Source organism: Benincasa hispida, chromosome 7 (genome assembly GCF_027475165.1).
Source record: "Benincasa hispida cultivar pf3 chromosome 7, pf3_genome.v1.1, whole genome shotgun sequence".
In the NCBI taxonomy this organism is placed as follows: Eukaryota; Viridiplantae; Streptophyta; class Magnoliopsida; order Cucurbitales; family Cucurbitaceae; genus Benincasa; species Benincasa hispida.
Genome location: NC_143484.1, coordinates 58,776,085 through 58,790,939, shown reverse-complemented (window position 1 = coordinate 58,790,939; position 14,855 = coordinate 58,776,085). Strand labels below are relative to the sequence as shown.

Sequence of the window (14,855 nt, the reverse complement as noted above, 5' to 3'; positions counted from 1 at the left end):
TATAGGTTGTGAAGTGTAGAGTACTTGATTAATTATCATGAATTGGACTCGGGATAAATAAAAAGTTCGGATTTGATAAAAGACTAAAAGAGAATTGGTTCAATCCAGGGTAGTTATCTACTTAGGATTTAATTTCCTCGACACCTAAATGTTGGAGAGGGTCAGGCGGATTGCTCAATGAGATTAGACGAGGTATGTGTAAGTTGATTTGAATACACGAATATTATAAAAATCGTAGAGCACTTGATTCAATTTCAATCATGTTATTAGATGTGCCTTATTTGTATTGAAGGCACTGTCAAAAAAAAAAATCTCAGAATGCCAAGTCTTTGTTACATTTTATCCCTTGGAGACCGAATACAAAAGAGTTTGTTTAGTCGGAATTCAGCTATTTTATGCAAATCCTTCAAATGACCAGAAGATTCAAGAAAGGGAAAAAAGAAATGAACAACCAAATTCCACCAGATGATCAGAAGCAAAAGCATGACACAGCGTTTAGAAGTTGAGGTCTCAATGTTTTGTTCTACAGTTACTTCTGATTAGAACCCCACCAGGAGGGCCACCAAAAATCAATTTGCAATCACCACGCAACCAATAAGAGTATCGTAGCAGAGTACCAAAATTAGACCTGGCCCTGAAAATCCCTTTTAAATCAAGCTGGATCCCATTCGTCTCCAATTGCTTCTGCAGCCTTTGCCTTTCCAAAATGGGTAGCCTTACTTGACTGGTTACCATATGAATATTAATCAACATTGATTCTTCTTTGTATGCTGAGAAAGGTGCTATGAATTGTGTGGCAATAAGTGTGTTCCCAGAGTAAAGATACAAGATCATTGAGCTGAAATCCACACTAACTTTCTTGTTTGGATTTGTGAAATTTGCTAGCAAATTCACATCTGCATTTAGCAGATACCCCATGTCGAGATACGCTGCGTTTAGATTGGCTGTAGATATGTCGAACCGTGGGCTTTTTGGGCGGAAAATGAGGTATACAATAAGGACTACTAATCCTCCAACAATTACAAGCACCCAGAAGATTGCACAAAAGACTGCTCCAAACCACATAAATGGATTAGTTTGACGGGGTAGAGGCATATGCAGCATGTTGTTTGGTTGATTTCTTCTGTTGTTATCATCAACAACATCATTCCGTCGATCCCGAAAATCAGATGGGTCTTGAATTTGCACTCTAGGACGTGATTGTTGCACATTTTGGTCAGGTGATTTTAAGCCTGGCTCTACATATGGAACTTGATGCTGCTGCTTTTTCTTCAAACGTGGTGCTTTCCCAGATAAGTCTTGAGGTTGTCGCTGCGGTGGTTCGCGATGGTCGGAGCGTGGTGGCGATTGAGTAGGCGGCGGTGGATATGGGTTTTGGCGATTTTTCTTCAAACGTGGTGCCTTACCAGTGGTAGGTCGTTGCTCTGCCGCTGGCCATGGAGTGGTTGGCTCGGAATATGGGTCTGGATCGGGCTGTGGCGGATCAGCAGGGTCTTGAGGCTGTAATGGGGCTTGTTGAGGACGGCGGTCGGGCTGCAGTGGCCGCCGGAAATGAGGGTTGGTTTCAGGACGATTCATGTTGGGAAGGAGTAAGTGTGCAGCAGAAATGGAAGGGGACAGAATGGAGATGAGTGGAAAATTGATGTTAAGCCCATAAGAAGCTTGCTTTGGTAAAGAGAATGACTTGAGTAAAACTTCAAGAATGATTTGTGGAAAGGCAAAGTATCAAACACAAGCCAAGCATGAGAGGCAACTTATCTTTAGGCCCCAATGCCTTTACGCTTATGGCCTAGCTCGTCCTGTACATATGCCTAAATTTTCTAGGATCAAATCTAAGAAGATGAAGCTGGTTGACGGCCATGGCGATCAGTTTCAGATATCAAAATCAAGAGTATATATCTAAATTAATTCAATTCTGCTCAAATTGGCATCTATTTCGCATGGATAAATGATAATGTTTTTATTATTAGACAATAGACAGATTGCATGTGGTGCTTTTAGAAAAATCCAATACTCTTAATACTTTCAATATGATTAAATTTCGTCTTTTAAAGTAATCACTGACCTAATATAGAAGTGCATTTTTTTTAGTTCGTTTTGCAAATTGAAGCGAAGGCAAGGTATCTTTCATATTGAATCCATCTTTCTCAATTGGATTTCTATATTTTCTGTCTTGCCCACTCTGTATAGAATTATACCAATGGAACTTGATGAGGAATTTTAATGAATTCAATTCATGGATTTTCATTGCAATTACATAATACCTAGATACTTTATGAACTATGTATTACATACACAAATACAAATATAGATTTTTTTCGTGCAAAATTTTAACTATACAGAGATATACCTCAACACAAGTTCCCTTGAACAAGATGGGAAAGAAAAATGGTAACAATGTGCAACCCAGATTTAACGTGTTTAGAGCAAGAAAGGGCCTCAACTTTGATCTCATTTCACAACTGCATTGCCGTTCATAAATTTTATCATCAATGTAATGATGAAATACAATCCTCGATCCCCGATCCCTTTGTTTTCGATGCCAGGTAATGCTTTCCCACCTACTTTGGAGGAAAAAATACGTAAGAGCAAATATATTACAAGTACAATTTTTGCTTTCACAGAAAGAAAGTGAATGAAGAATAACCCATGGAAAAATGATACAACACCATCATGTCATGCAACGTCCTAAAAATAGAATGCTCCTTCCATTATATAACTCTATTTCCGTCATATAACTAGGTCTCATAAGGTAATCATTTGGTTTTTGGATTTTAAAATTAGTGTTTTACACAATTTTTTTTATCATTGTTTTCATATTGTCTATGTAAACTTTTTACCCAAGTTCTTGCCAAATTCCGAAAACAAATATTATTCCATAAACAAATATAAGTTTTTCAAAAACTACTTTTTTTAGTTAGTAAAATTTGCCTTTGATTTTGAAAACACTCCTAAAATTTAAACAACACATACTCCATAGAAACCAATAGATGAAAGTGGTGTTTGTAAGCTTAATTTTCAAAAACATAAAATCCAAAATTCAAATGGTTACCAAATGGACCCTAAAATAATCGACATTCTATAGAGAAAAATATACATTACATAGTTAATAATGCTTTGTGTCAACAAGCTTCTATCTAATAAATAACAATGAAATTACCTGACTTCTGTAATGATCACGAGCCCCGAGATGCGGCGATGATAGAAGGAATTTGGACACTGTCAGGGTAATTTCTGCAAGACAGGTGCAATGCAGTAAAGCTATGCACCTCCATGTCTGTGGTATAAATATAACTCAACCCCTCCAGGAAACTCCAATGGATTAAATGGAAGTATATGCAAGCATGGAATGGAGCACCAGAAGTCAAAGAGCTGGTCCAAGTCTTCAAGAAAGGAAGATCGAATCTGTTATGATTACATATAAACTTTAGATTCCATATTAGCTGTTCTTCAATGAACGTGAAATATAAACCTTCATAGCAGAAAAATACCCCAGCGATTTTACAAGTTCAAAAACATGGCGTTAAATAGGCTCAAGTGCATATGAAGAAAATGAAGTAGCTAACCTTGCAATTGCCGAAGGATCTCCCGTTGATACCACAGATGAACAGTCGCATCAAAATATGATTTATATCTTTAAGAGGCCCATTTGGTTCCTGCGCAAATAATTTTGTTTAACTGAATCAAATCTTGTATCATTCTTCTACCCAGAAGTTCTTTTCAGTAGCATTAAGAAATATAGGAATGTGAATAAAGCTTGCAAGAATGGGTTTTGACTTATGATGCTAGCCCACTTGACTCTTAATAATAATTTGATATACAGAGACAACATGAAACGTTCAGGTTTTGACAAGTTCACTGAACATCCCTCTTCAAGTCTTCATTCTAAATACCACCAATTAACTAGCAAAAATCCAGTTACCATGTCATGAAAAGCTAAAGTACTTTTCTTTAACCTGGTTATACCTAAAGGTACTTTTCTGTAATCAAAGAACATTGAAATGTGATGAGTCTGAGGAAAAGGTAGAATTACATACAAAGAGATAGAAGAACGTTAAAATTAAGAAGACAAACAAATGTTAAAAATAAGATTAAGAAGAAGAAGATAGATTTCACATAGATAAAGGAGTTCAAGAAAAAGCTCAAGGCTTCGGCAAATTTTTGAACCACCCCCCCCCCCCCCCCCCCCCCGGCAATGTCTCAACAAGCCACTAGGCATCTATTATGCAATAAAAAGTTGAATGAAACAACATTCAGGCAAAGAAAGGTGACCATAGCTCCATACATTTGATGATGATGATCCAAACTTCTTAAACCGTACAAAATTTGTCAGCTCAAATTTTTATCAACATACACATAGAATCAAGCAACATAATATTTAAGAATTGGGAGCAACTTTGAAAACATGGCGACTAAGACAAAGAAAATAGGAAGGATAGAGTACAAACTAGTTCCATAGTTAACCAGCATCCCTTGACTGAATGGCATTAATGAGAGTCTCAGATGCAAATCTGTCAAGTGTATAGCCCTTCTCCATCATCTGATCCCAGACCTGACAAGCTAAAGAAAGTTTCTTTTCTCGTAAAAGTCCTCTAATTATCAGTTTGAAAGTTACCTCATCAGGATAGCATCCTCTAATTTGCATTTCCTCATACAGTAACATGGCCTTACTAACTTTGAAGGCCTTGCAAAGTCCACTTATAAGTGCATTATAAGAAACCACATCGGGGGAGATTCCTATCTCTATCATGTCATGAAAGACACCTTGGGCCATCTCAATTTTCCCTGTCTTACAAAGGTAATTTACAACCGTTGTATAAAATATGTGATCAGGTAACAGAACTGTCTCCGTCATTTTTTGAAGAAGTTTCTTCGCTATATGGGAGCTACCTTCTCTAAGAAATGCTTTTATAAGAGTAGCAAACGTTCCCACATCTGGAGTAACATCTTTCCGGCCCATTTCCTCAAACAGCTTGTATGCTTTTCTAGTTGCCAATGCTTTGCATAATGCACCTATCACAGTATTGTATGAAACGGTATCACACAACCCTTTTTCCCACATTTTATTCATCAATTTATATGCCTTATCCAATCTATTAGCTTTGCAAAGACCCTTAAGAAATTGATTGTAACTATACACATCAGGCTCCATTCCTATCCTCTCCATCTTTTTCATAGACTTTCCTGCCACTTCTAACATCAGCCCATCACAAAAGAAATTCAGCAAAATATTGTAAGTAACTAAATCCGGCTCGCAGCCATTTTTACTCATGAATGACTTGATGGCCAGTGCCTTGGAAATCCGGCCAGCCTTACAAAACCCGCTCATCAAAGAATTAAAAATCAAGTTGTTGAACTTCATCTGACCCTTCATTTCACCAACCGTAAGCTCATAGGCTAAATCAACCTTCCCACCATCGCAGAGCCCAACAACGAGGGCTGTACAGGCTTTCATGTCCGGACTAATCCCCTTATTAACCATACAACGCCAAAACTCGACAGCTTTGTCATATTGTTTGGCTTTGCACAATCTATCAATTATTATAGTGTATGTTACAACATCAGGTTCCCTTCCTTTCGCAACCATTTCGTCAAAAAACTCTAGAGCCAATTCTAAAAAGTTCTCTCGGAATAAGAGATTCAAATATATATTAAATGCCCAAATGTCAGGAAGATAGCCAAGTTTATACATATCTTCTAAGAGCCTTCCTATGAGCCCGAAATTCTTAATTTCACATAAAGCAGAAATGAACCTGGAATAAGTAAATGGGGTAAGAGAAAAACCTTTTGGTATCATTATCGAGTAATAGCTTTCGGCCAAATCGAAACGTGAGCGGCTAATCAAAACACCAATGAAGCGATTGTAGTCTCTGCTAGTTACAGGGCAACTGGATTGAGTCATCTCATCGAATATCCGCACGGCTTCATCAACTAGACCAACCTTGACGCACTTGGTGATACTAGCTCGAAAGACGAGGTGGTTTGCGCCAAGTCTGTGATACATATCAGACAGAATGCATGTCAAGAGGTCGGAATGCTAAAGCGAAACAATGCTGAAGCACTCCCATGAATCCATTCGAGGGGAATTTGCAGATGCTCCAAACTGTTTGACTGTTCAGTGAAAGAGAAGTGAACGATGAGTTGCAGAATGATGGAGGAACCTGGCGATGGCGGAGAGGGAGCTTAAGGAGTGCCTGAGCAATTGACATTCACAAAGAATGGGTCTTTGTTTCGGGCCTCAACGCATTTTGGTGGACTATATGGATCCAACTTTTGGGCCCATTACATTTAGGTGGCCTGTAGTCATTAATGGGCTCCAAAATTTTAGACATTTTGGTGCATTGTAGTCTACTAATGGAGTCCAATTAACTTTGGTTTATTTTGGTCTTTTATCTTTTTAAAATATTTATTGGACTGACTAGATAAATAGAAAAATTTAAGTTTTTATTTGGATAAATAGCAAAAACCTTTTAAAATTGTAAAAACAACGGATTATAAAACTAGAAAATAATGATTAACAATTATCAAAACTATCCCCACGTGGAATTCTAAACGTGTGAGAGTTTCAAAACTGTTTGAAAACAACAAAAAACACTTGACACTTAACAAACGTCAAGAAACACAGACAATTGACATGTTTGAAATTTCAAGAATATGAGCATTCTTGACAAGGAAAAAACGTCATGAAATTATGTGAACTTGACATTTAAAAAAGTCAAGAAACACAAATATTCTACCTAGACAACTATCACACACTAAACAATGCATTCTAACAAAGTGTCTAATCCATGTGTACAAGAAATAAGCTGCTTTCTTCAATACAACCTTGCTCCTAAAAAGTAAACTTACTGTAGTAGGAATACAAGATTGAAAGGAATCGAAATCTTGGAAATCAACAATTTCAGTGTTGCCCTCATAAGATTGGGAAGAATGGTCAATGTCTGCTAATTCGTTATTCAAATATAGTGTATTTCCAGTATTTAAGACAACAGATGAGGCGTGGTCAACCACTACACATAAATCAATTTGGGGAACTCTGATAATTTGACATCAACCACAAAAGATATTTATCTTCCACAATCCTAATAAGATTCAAATTGGCATAACTAATCTGGTACATTGTCAAATGACATATAGTTAATTCACCGGAGGGAAGAAGTTTACATTGGATATATTCCAAAAAAATTGTTGGAACCATGGATTTGATGGAATATGCGTCACAAAATTTCGAAAATCAAGTAGTGAGAATTCTCTTCCCATCGACCATCAAAGAGGAGTCTAATCCGTTGTAAAGTCATAGCAAAAAAAAAAGTAGCTTGTTAAAGAAACCACAACAAAACCTAAATCAATGAGCACTTTGTGTGAGTAACAAAAGTTATAATCATTTTTTTATGAAGTGATATTTCTTTTTCCAAATCGTTAAAATAATAGCAAAAACATTACATAAAACTAATTTATTAAGAATTTGAGAAATATACATCTAATTTATTAAGAATGTATATAAAGAATTATGAAAAACAATTCAAAAAGTTGGATAAAATTAAATACGTATAAAGTAATGAAAAACAATTCAAAGATTTGAATAAAATATATGGATAAAATAAAAGTTCAACAATATATGGATATTTAAAATATAATTTGGTAGAAAAATCTGGATATTTAATTAATGTGAGATTAATTCGAAAAATTGTCAAACATAATCTAAAATAATAATAAAATGTGAAGATTATATTAGCTACATGAGCAAAATTAGGAGAGGAGTTGTTATTAAGAAATATTAGCAATTAGCTTGTATACATAACTCGACCCTGTGTTTATTATACAATTGTCTAGTATTCGTAGTTTCATCAACCAAACTAGACAAGAGCAAATAAGAGACTTAAGAATTTGTGGCATGTGCATGTTACGTGAATTGTCATAAATCTTATTCAGTTTTGTCATTTTTCAGAACGAAACCTTAAATTTTGTCGGGCGTTCCAATTCCCCATATTTATTTTGTTTCTATAAGATTATGAACAAATTATTTTGGTATCTTAAAAATAAAATAAAAATGAAAATAAATTTATGAAAAAATTCACTTTTTAAAATTACATGGATCAAAACTGACATTTTAAAAGAATAGGATCAAGATGAACATAATTTGAAAGTAATGGATATGGAATATATTAAGGTGAACCAACCTAATAAAACTCTCAGCATCACAATATGTTTCAATTATAGAGTTGTTAGTTAAATTATCATATCTAATCTCTTTGATATTCAGTGGTAATTATTTTTTCTTCTCTTGCATATTTTACTTGCGCACTACTTAGAATATGTGTTGGGAGTAATTCGGTAAAATCACTTTGGTAATTTTTAAAATCACTTTGAAACATGCTCTTAATTACTAAAATCAATTTTGATGATGTGCAAATTGCATTCAAAAGTAAAAAAAAAATAAATATTAAATTGATTTTTGTGATTCAAGGCATGTTCGAAGGATCTTAACAATTTCAAAATCACCCCAAAACATAAACTTAAGATGTGCTTGGGAGTGATAGTTGGAGTAATGATATTGGAAAAAGTGATTAATTGATTTTATAAAATTGATTTTTAAATAATTAAATTATATGTTTGTTTCCAAACTTTTTAAAATGATTTTCAAATATTTAAAAGTGATTTTGAATTATTGTGTTTGTTTCTAGAAGTGAATTTAGAGTTACCCAATTACTCAAAATTTTATTTTCTATTTGAGAAATAATTATGGTAAATATATATTTCTATATATTTCTATTTATTTTATTAGTTACATTCTTATATGCATGGTTGATATTCTGAGTAAGATGAATTTTTATAATATATATTGGAAGAAAATTCAAATATATATATATATATATATTGTTTTATTAACAATTTAATTACAAACAATACCTGTCATCTTTTGTTCCAATATTTAAGATTTTAAAAAAATGATTTCACAAATAGCTAGCCAACAATATTTTAACAAAAACTGAATTAGATGGCCGTTTTGAGTTTGATTCTCGATTAATCACTTAACAAAAATCACCTATCAATTAATTCGTCCAAAATCAATTTGAAATGATTTTAGATTTTTCTAAAATCAACTTTAGCTCAAGCTTACCATCATTTTAGAAAAAAAATAATTTTGGCAAGAGAAAAAGTGATTTTGACCATCTCAAAATCACTCTCATACATATTTTTAAGACTCCATTTTGATTGATGTTACAAATGTCAAAAGTGATTATGAGATAGCTTTTTACTGTTTTTAGTGTTTAATAAAATTGATAAATACATAAATTTAATTAAAACAAAATTTTCTCCTACATTGATTAGTAAACAAAAAAAATGTAAATATTTTCTTTTAATAATTAGATTATTATGGCTTGCCAATAAACTATTCTAAAAGTATAAGGTTTTTCCTTACCAACAAATAAAGGTATGAAAAATTTGAATCTCTGACTTAAAAAAGAATACACGTTTTAACAATTCAAGTTACAACTGACATCTATCATTATCTCATACTAAATTTCATTGACTTTCTTTTTCTAAAATATGGACAAGTAGCCAAAGAACTAGATGGAAGTGAATGGACTAAAGATGAAGGAAGTTGAATGAGAAGGAATGAAGAAGGGCTGAGAGTCAAATTTGCACTTGTTATTGTGTGGAGCAGTGGGTTTCCTCTGTCACTTTACATTTGAACAATGGCTACCACTGTGTCTGTACCATTCAAATTGCCACCATATTTCCCACTTGTTATTGCTTTGATTTCTCTTTTGGGCCGTCTGTCTTACCCACATGGCCCAATACTACCTTTGGGCCCAATGTCTCCACAAACTGCCCATTTCAGGGCCCATCTCTTTCCCATTAAATGCATCATATGTAACTTCCAACTCCCTTCTCATAAACTATCATAAACAACTCACTTGTTTTCTGAGTTTGAGTGCCATCAAGATTTAAAATATGGATGCCCATAAAAATGTCGAAGTTCCAATTTTATAGAAATATCGATATCGATAAAAATTTTAAAGATTATGAAAATTGATGGAATTTATTGTAGTTAGTCAATGAAACTTTGATTGTAGTTTATTTAGACTACAATTAACCATTTTTAATCATTGTTTCTATAAAGTAAGACAATATTTAGACGTATGTTGTAAATGTTTATATAAATGTCTATTTGAGAGCATAAATTTAAAAAAGAAATATAAATAATATAAAATCATATAAATTTGAAGTTGAAGGTCCAATTTTTACAACTACGATAAGTTTATGGGTGTCCAATTTTAATACTTATATAAATTTAAGTGCTCAATTTTTACCATTGAAAATTTAAGGATTGTAATTATAATTATCATTATATTTTATATGAGTGGTTTTTGTAATTTTTTCATAAGAAAATTTTTGGATCAAAAGAATATTTAAATAGATTTATCTTCTTCTTTTTTTTTCTGAAAACATTTAAATATTTTTTTAGAACGATTTAAATAGATTTCTTAAGAGCATAGTCAAAGTTCCTTGAATGTACAAAAATGGCCCTAACCCTCAATCATCAAACAAGCTGTTGATTAATATGCATTTAATCTATTTGGGTATCTATTATTATAAAGGTTTTCCAAAAATGGCAAGATAATGAAGTTAGATAAATGGATATCAATTATATTTTAAGATGGGAGATTTAGTCAAACAAAATTTCTTTGTTTATTTGATATTTGGCATCTTCTTCATACCCTATTAGAAGACCTACAATTACTTTTCATCATTTTCAATTCAACATTTCACATCAACCTTTAACAAGAAGGTTAATAAATATATACACACAATTCATTTTATAAAGGTAACATCTTTGTAATTCTAACCCTTTAGTCGAGTATGTATGTTATGTGTCAGTTGAGTTATGCCTCCTTTTATTTTATATCATTTCAAAATTATTTTATTTCTTAAAGAATATAATAAAATAACACTTGAGTTTTTACAAAAACAATATTTTAACCCTTAAACTTTAATTTATAACAATTTAGTCTTTAATACTTTAGAATTAATAAAATTTAGTTCATATCATGAAAAAATATTGTTAAATTTTAATTAGATAACTTATCTAGTAAATAGATAAATTAACACAGATACATGTATTTATAAACTAAATTCCACGGATTAAATTGTCACAAAAGAGTGCTAAATCAAACAAAAAAAAATTTGAATATTCTGGGTATAAAATTTTTTAACTTTTTGTTTAGTGTAAAGTTGCATTCAGCATCTAGTTTCATTACAAACACTTGGTCTTTAAATTCAATTAACTAGTCACATCCCCTTTGAATGTCATTTAGGTCCCACTTAATATATATTTTGTTTTTAAAAATTAAGTCTATAGACATTTTTTTACCTCTAAATTTATTCTCTTGTTATCTATTTTTATCACTACTTTAAAAAATCAAACCAAAATTTGAAAACTAAAAAAAGTAGCTTTTATTTATTTATTTATTTTAATTTAGAATTTGACTAAGAATTTAACGATTGTACTTAAGATATATACAAATCATGGTAAAAAATAGAAAGAAATAGACTTAATTTTAAAAAACTAAAGATAAAAAATAAAATGATTATCGAACAGAGTCTAAATGTAAGTATTAGATTTGAAATATTTCTAGAAGTTTTATGAACGTTGTCTAAAAACAATTAGGATTTTGTTAACATTTTCATTTGTGACATTAAAAAATGACCAAACACAAAAGAGACAAGGGAAATCCAATGGTATGGTCTACAGTGTGTGAAACTTATTATTGTTTTTTTTTTTTGGGTATTTCAATTTCAAAAGTAATGCTATTCAAAGAAGTAGCTCTCGTCCATGGAAAAGTATGCATGGAAAAATATATATATATATATATTGGATGGTCAAAAAACAACGGGAAAAAATAAGTGCCCCTAATATCATATTATTTATTAAGCGTTGGGACATCTGTATTTTGACTATGGTCTATGGACTCATTATTCAAATTATTCCTATTGTTTTATTTTATTTATTCGATATAATTTAATTTATTATTCAATCTACGTCTTGAAAAGTATATGTGAAAGTAATTAGATAAAAACGATGCCTTCGTAAATATGTAATCGAATGTCAAGTTTTTGACAAAATAAAATATTGTGTGCTTTTTGAACATGACGTGAACTTGTGAAGTGTTATAACTGATTTTGTGGGAATTTTTTTTTACTCCAATTTTGTTTCTACGTTGCTTTCAAATAAAGGAAAATAAGTTAACTTATTTATAAATATAGCAGAATTTCAATGATAAACAGTAATATTTTGCTATATTTGAAAATATCTTCAACAATTTTACTATTTAAAACAATTATCTTGATTTTTAAGGGTTTAAAATGTCATACTTTTACTTGTAAATTTTAAGATTAATTTTCATTTGATTCCTAAATTTCAAAATGTTGCATTATTATTATTTTTTTTAATTTAGTTTTCACTTAGTTCTGATGCTCACTTTAGTTTTTGGTATGAGCTTTTGGTTAATTAAGTCAAAACAATTATGCTGTGAGATTTTTAATTAATTTCGACGGAGATGGAAAATTAGTAAAAATCAAATTAATTAGAATTGTAACGACCTAAATTTCTAATATGTTTCTAGGACGCTACTTTATGCATGCATAGGCTTGGCAATATATTTTCTTAAAGAATAATAAAATAAAAGAGATAAAAAAAAATTATTTAATTAAATAACGCTCAAATAAGCAAAGATGAGAAAACCTAAAAAAAAAGACCGTTCAGGGTACCCCTAACCCAACTTTAAAATAAATAACAATTAAATAAATTAATAAATAAAATCAATGAATATTTCATAAGATTCTAAAATGCCTAACTCCTAAACTAGACTCTAGTACATGAAGCCTAAGTGCGGAAGCAGTAAATTGTCCAAATGGCTAGGTCACGGATCTCTTGTCATGCGCCGGTCTATCGTTACCCTTACCTGAAAAACATGAAAAGAAAAGAATGAGTATAAAAGTATACTCAGTAAGCGGCCAACTACTGAGCCCACTCAGTCATCTGATAGTCTTTCCATTGGACCAAAGTGCACAAGGGCATCATAGGCATAGACATAGGCATAAGGGGCGAACTCGAAGGCACGCTTTCATAAGTAGTGACCCCAAAGGTCACAAACATAAACATAAGTGGTGGTCCCAAAAGGACACCGTACATAAGCATAGGGTGTGGGCTCGAAGGCTTATAACATGCAATGTGCATAGCCCAATGGCAACACTAACAGTCACTAAAATCTCAAATCTCATACAGACGTAAGCATACAAACAAGGTCATAAATCATGCTAGGATCACCCAACAGTGCACAATTTATCCATCCGTCAAACTTTGTGACAACATACAACATCGACATATAATAACATATACGTAAGCTTCCAAAATTTTCATCTGACCGGTAGTCATATCAAAATATTTTATTCCAACTTAGAAACCAATACGTAACCCATGTTTAGGTTTGAGGGCAAACCGGTAGTAAACCACTTACCTAGGGATATCAAATTGTCCTAAAACGAACCTTCACTTCGCTTGGAAACTTCCTTAACCACCACAAGTTACTGAATCTAACCACAAAATACCATGGGTAAATTAGCTTTGGCCCAAGAATACCAAATGACTATGGGCTGCCAAAAGGAACTAAAACTTACCCCCGAACAGAATGATCGGGCGAAACAACTGCGATCCAACGACAACCAGAATCGGTCGCGCCAAGACTGACGGACGGCGCTTGGGTTTAGGCCGGCAACTGGCGGACAGGAAAGATAGTGTGGCCCGAGGAGAAGAACGCGGCTTCGGGTCAACAGACAGGTTTGGAAACAGTTTCGGTTTGTGATCGACGGCGGCTTCGGGTCGAAGGACAGGTCTGGGTTTAGCTTCGGTTCGCGATCAACGGAGGCTTTGGATCGACGAACAGGTCTCCTCGCGTGGCCAAGCTTCACCACAGAACGAACGAAAGCAGACAGAGAAGAACGGAAGCTGGCGAACGCGGACTCGGTCGATGGTGAAAATGGCAGTGGCGCGGCTGGGAGAAGAAGAAGAAGGAAAAGGGTTTCCTTTTTTTTCTCTATTGCACGCTTCCCGAGGGCCCTATTTTTTTAAAAAAAAATACCAAACCCTTAACCCTACCTCTTTTTAGGAAAAGATAAAACAACCAAAAAAGTAAATAGATATAAATAAATAAATAGATAAATATGACCCCCAACTCCTTTTCCCAAAAAAAAAAAAAACTCCAACCACTAATAAAATATTTAAAAATCCTAAACTTTGGCCTTTAAATAAAAGAAACGATCAACTGCACGAATTAATTTAAATCTTACCTAGATTTTAGGGCATTACAACCTTCCCTCCTTAAGAAACTTTCGTCCTCAAAATTTCTAGTTCTAGAAGAGCTCTGGATGTAGTGTTCTAATCTCGTCATCTCGCTCCCAAGTTAAAATTAGTTGAAATGCAAAAATCAAATAATTCTTTGTGGTGGAACAAAATATCTCTCATTTCCCCTTCAAAAATTTTTTTTTGGGGGGTTTCTAAAGGAATATTGTTATGTTGCCTCGAACGGTACGCTAATTCTCTGAATCCGATACCAACGGATATCACTCAAACTGATGATTCTGCCACAGAACCTTCACCAATGGCACCTCCCTGTTGCGCAAAACTTTCACCTCCTTGGCCATAATTTGCGCAAGCTTCTCTTCGTAACTTAAGTTTTCATTCAGCTACAAGGGCTTAAAGTCCACCACATGAGACGGGTCCGTTAAATACTTCCTCAGCATGGAGACAAGAAAAACATTATGGACTGTGGAGAGAGACGGTGGCAAAG

General features: G+C 33.2%; 2 protein-coding genes and 1 long non-coding RNA gene across 7 annotated transcripts; all 3 read right to left on the bottom strand.

Moving 5' to 3' along the window:
• Positions 1-223: 223 nt before the first annotated feature.
• On the bottom strand, positions 224-2,043 carry LOC120081374 (proline-rich receptor-like kinase). Its single transcript, XM_039036193.2, has one exon. It carries the CDS (start codon positions 1,576-1,578, stop codon positions 511-513), a length of 1,068 nt encoding a protein of 355 aa, XP_038892121.1. The 5' UTR covers positions 1,579-2,043; the 3' UTR covers positions 224-510.
• A 164-nt stretch (positions 2,044-2,207) lies between these two features.
• LOC120081371 (Pentatricopeptide repeat (PPR-like) superfamily protein) lies at positions 2,208-6,232 on the bottom strand. Of its 5 annotated transcripts, none has more exons than XR_016530853.1 (4): positions 5,785-6,203; positions 3,567-3,656; positions 3,161-3,405; positions 2,208-2,561 (listed from the first exon to the last, which is right to left on the bottom strand). XR_016530853.1 is itself a non-coding variant. In XM_039036186.2 (4 exons), exon 1 carries the CDS (start codon positions 6,002-6,004, stop codon positions 4,460-4,462), a length of 1,545 nt encoding a protein of 514 aa, XP_038892114.1. In that variant the 5' UTR covers positions 6,005-6,232; the 3' UTR covers positions 2,208-2,561; positions 3,161-3,405; positions 3,567-3,656; positions 4,449-4,459. The 5 variants fall into 5 exon arrangements, 4 of the variants coding, with proteins under 4 accessions (XP_038892114.1, XP_038892115.1, XP_090171933.1 ...); XM_039036186.2 differs by having other exon boundaries at positions 4,449-6,232; XM_039036187.2 differs by having other exon boundaries at positions 2,208-2,564; positions 4,449-6,222.
• Positions 6,233-12,698: 6,466 nt separating this feature from the next.
• Positions 12,699-14,284, bottom strand: LOC120081568 (uncharacterized). Its single transcript, XR_005482881.2, has 3 exons — positions 13,687-14,284; positions 13,527-13,602; positions 12,699-12,971 (listed from the first exon to the last, which is right to left on the bottom strand). It is a non-coding gene; the product is annotated as an uncharacterized LOC120081568 (long non-coding RNA).
• Between the last annotated feature and the right edge of the window lie 571 nt (positions 14,285-14,855).

Bases quoted from the DNA above. Each gene is read 5' to 3' on its own strand.
- LOC120081374 (XM_039036193.2), bottom strand. From the start codon at position 1,578: ATGAATCGTCCTGAAACCAACCCTCATTTCCGGCGGCCACTGCAGCCC.
- LOC120081371 (XM_039036186.2), bottom strand. From the start codon at position 6,004: ATGTATCACAGACTTGGCGCAAACCACCTCGTCTTTCGAGCTAGTATC.